At 40.5% G+C, this 3,655-nt stretch overlaps 1 protein-coding gene across 1 annotated transcript in view; it reads left to right on the plus strand.

Moving 5' to 3' along the window:
* The first annotated feature begins 541 nt into the window (after positions 1-541).
* PDCD11 (programmed cell death 11) overlaps positions 542-3,655 on the plus strand; it is a 23,827-nt gene continuing 20,713 nt past the window's right edge. The window contains exons 1-5 of the mRNA XM_010011332.1: positions 542-643; positions 1,229-1,360; positions 1,496-1,663; positions 2,464-2,625; positions 3,240-3,363. Coding sequence (XP_010009634.1) covers positions 542-643; positions 1,229-1,360; positions 1,496-1,663; positions 2,464-2,625; positions 3,240-3,363 — 688 coding nt within the window. The remainder of the gene's footprint in view (positions 644-1,228; positions 1,361-1,495; positions 1,664-2,463; positions 2,626-3,239; positions 3,364-3,655) is intronic.

The raw sequence follows: 3,655 nt of genomic DNA on the forward strand, positions 1-3,655 counted from the left end.
AAAATAGATTCTATTTTTTATATATACACCTATATATGTATATATCTTGTAGCTTATAAAAAGATGTAACAAATTATATTAACCTTTACAGGTGATGTCCAAAAAGTAAAACTGCACGCCATGCTTAGTTAGAGTTTCATTCATAACTTTCTCCTTGATGGCTGAAGCTGGTAATTCCAACTTGTCCACTGAACATAATAAAGATCTGTTCAGGAAAACTGTAGTTCAAGCAGCTCAATGAATATCTGTGGTACATCTGTATGCCTTAAAAAAATAATACTTTAGTCTTTATTACCTTTTAGAACTGGGTAAAAGTAAAAAGTGTTAGGGAGGCATATATTTAAATGGATCATTACAAAAATTAGTGTAATCAAATGTTACATTTGTGGATTCTGTTTTGTCTAACTGTAAAGTGGCCATCTGAATTCTATCTTAGTTTGGGGGTAGTTCACTCTTAAATCTCTTCAGGGTTTATGAGGAACAAGCCTAACAACTGCATGTCTAATTTCTGTTTTGTCATTTGTGTTCTAGAAGTGCAAGCATGGCATCCATGGAAGAAAACTTTCCTCGAGGGGGCATCCAGAAAAAACCCACAGAGAGAAAAACACCCAACACAAAGTTAGAGCGGGACAATTTGTTTGATGTATGTTGTTTGTGTGTTCTTGATTAATTCTTCTCAGAGCTCTTCCACTCTCAGAAGATGACCTGCAATCCTTCCTATCCCTTACTTCTATAACAAACTATAGAAAGGACTTACAAGAAGAGATAATGTCTGACATCTACCTTTCTCCTGATCTCTTAAAAGTCCCTGATGTCTGGTGCATATTGAATGTGGTAACAGAAAAAGTTAAATCAAAATTAGTGATCAGGCTTTAGCTTTTAAACTATCCACAAGCACTTTATCCTGAGGTGCTTGTATAGTGACTGTGTTAGTGGGTATAGACTAAGTTTGGTCTTTCTTTTTCTGTTAGTAGTATGATGCAGATCTTGTGCCACTCTCTTCTATTCCCAAGATTCAGTTTTATAAATGATCAGCCTCAGTCCAAAGGAGATATTTTGGAAGACTTACATGTAGGTTTATAGCAGTTACCAGGGTGGTTCTCTTTTTCTCTCCAATCCTAGTATTTTCTTCTACTTTTATTCCTGGCAGTGGAGTTCTGCCTTAGTGCAGAGTTCATCTCTTTATCCACTTTTATCTTTTACCTTTTCTGCTTATAATCTGCTTTAGGTTCACCATGAAGAAAAATCCCAGAAAAGAAAAAGGAGCCAAAGGGATCAAGGAAAGCAAAAAAAGTTCAAGGCAGATAGCATAGCCACTGCTAAAGAAAGTTTTGTGAATATCGAACCACTGATGATTGAGGTTTGTTAAATGGCACATTCTTCCTCACTAAACACCTAAAATGTATCCGTGATTCAGGACAGAAGTGTCTTTACCATCCTGTTATCACTGACTTGCCAAGATACCCACAGTATGCTATTCTTCCTGCTTTCCCAGGCGCTCTGTGAGGGGATGCTGCTCCTTGGCTGTATAAAAGAGGTCAGTGACTACGAGCTAGTCATCAGCTTGCCCAATGGACTTTCAGGATTTGTGCCAGTCACACAGATCAGTGATGCCTACAGCAAACTGCTGAGCAAGCAGGTGGCCCAAGGAGAACTTCTGGAGGTGAGACCTTGGGCTGTGACTGTGATGTGTGTGTGGGAGCTAGGGAGTGTTAATAGGACCTCAGAACCAACCCTGAAGTCTTGGTTAGGATACTGGTTTATGGTGTCTTGCTGATGAGTTGAATTTGGTTGCCTGCAGTGCCTTAACTGTGGCTAAATAATCCTTGAACTTCATAAACAGCCTGTTGAACATGAGATTTGTGTTGCCTGTCTGCTGCTGAAGCTAAGTACTGATCCCTGGCTGTAGGTAATGATGGAAAAAAGTTAGGGAAGTGGTTGGAAAATGATGTGAGGGTGCAAGTGCTTCTAAGGGGCGTGGTGAGTAGCACAGTGCTTGCAGTTTAACTGTGTGTTGATGCATGCAAGATGCTGCTGTGTAGTGCTGTAGACAGACCTTGGTTTGGAACTGGTTTTTCCAAGGAAACTTTGCAATTACCTGATAGTGCTGTTTGCTAGAAAGAAAGAAAGTGGAGTAATTGGTCAGTGGGCGACAAAGCAATTGTAATGTGCATCACTTGTGTTTCCTGGGTTTTATGTCTCTCTTTTTCCTTTCCATGATAACAACAATTATTATCAGTTATTTTACTTTATTTCAACTATTAAAGTGTCCTTATCTCAACCCATAGGTTTTACTTGTTTCTGATTTTCCTCCCTGTCCCACCAGGTGGGTGGTGGGGTGGGGAAGTGAGCAATGGACTGCGTGGTACTCAGTTGCTGGCTGGGGTTAAAGTACAAAACCTTTTTATATTATTTAAAATAGTAAAATTTTTATGTTTTTCTCTTGATCATCTTTCTGGGCAGGACTTGAATTCACTCGTGGACATGTATTCTCCAGGGACACTGGTCAGGTGTATTGTGACCACTATTGAGAAGAGTGCTGATGGACGTCGAAGTATCAAATTATCGATTGACCCCAAGAAGGTCAATAAGGGACTGAATGCTTCAGCACTAGCATCGGGCATGGTACGTGTTCTAGTCTGTCACAGCCTCTCTAGGTTTTGGAGGTACCTCTTGCACAGTGCATGGGGGGAACATTTCAGCTTGTACTTGTATGGAATCAGAGCAGAATGTGGAGCTGTTTCTACCATAGAAGAGACCTGGGAGGAGAGGGCAGTATTGGGTCTTGGCTCCAGGTTGTCACTCACGAAACCCATTCACCTGATTCTGTTTTGATACGGACAAATTATTTAATGATTTTTTTTCTGAGTAGGTTACTTTATTATTTATGCACAGAATAATATTTAACACACCTTGCAGAGGTGCTTAGTTGTTTAGTTCTTGTGTTTCCAGTTGTATGATTGTAGGCATGGTCCTGCAATTAGAGCAACTGCTGGTTTTGAGCATCCAAATTTTTTTCCTTACTGGTTCGTGAAATAGTCGGATAAGGGTAGGGTTGAGACCTTACTGCCAGATAGCTGTGTAATAAGAAATAATATAGTGTTCTTTCTGCAGCTCTGGGTTCTCTGTCCTTTGAAACAAGTGACTACTTGGGTGGGAAATACCTTAACAGATGTGCATTCTCTGAAGACCCAGGTGTTTTATCACATTACTGAATTGCAGTGCTTCTCTTCCATCAGCTGCTCTCTGGCTTCGTGTCTAGTGTGGAAGACCATGGCTACCTCATTGATATTGGAGTCAGTGGGACTAATGCTTTCCTGCCTCGTCAGAAAGCTCGAAATTACATCAAAACAGTCAAGAGAGGTAAGAAGTAGTGCAGGAGGTGAATGAAGTGAGGTGGTGAATGACTGATTAAAGCTTGTTGTATCTGTGGTGTTAGTGCACCTCAGTAAGATTGGGTCAAGGTGGAACCTTTGCAAGTTGCTGGAAACAGTTTTGTGGGTGGCCTGCAGCAAACTATTGGGTTTCAGCCTGTTTTCTGACAGACTGTGTTACTGTTCCAAGCCTATCCATCCCTGATGGCAGTAGACTTCACTTAAATTGAGAGGACTTCTAACTTCTTAAAATAGAGGGAACTCTGAAAAGATTTGGAAAG

This window comes from Nestor notabilis, unplaced genomic scaffold (assembly GCF_000696875.1).
Source record: "Nestor notabilis isolate BGI_N333 unplaced genomic scaffold, ASM69687v1 scaffold25333, whole genome shotgun sequence".
Classification (NCBI taxonomy): Eukaryota; Metazoa; Chordata; class Aves; order Psittaciformes; family Psittacidae; genus Nestor; species Nestor notabilis.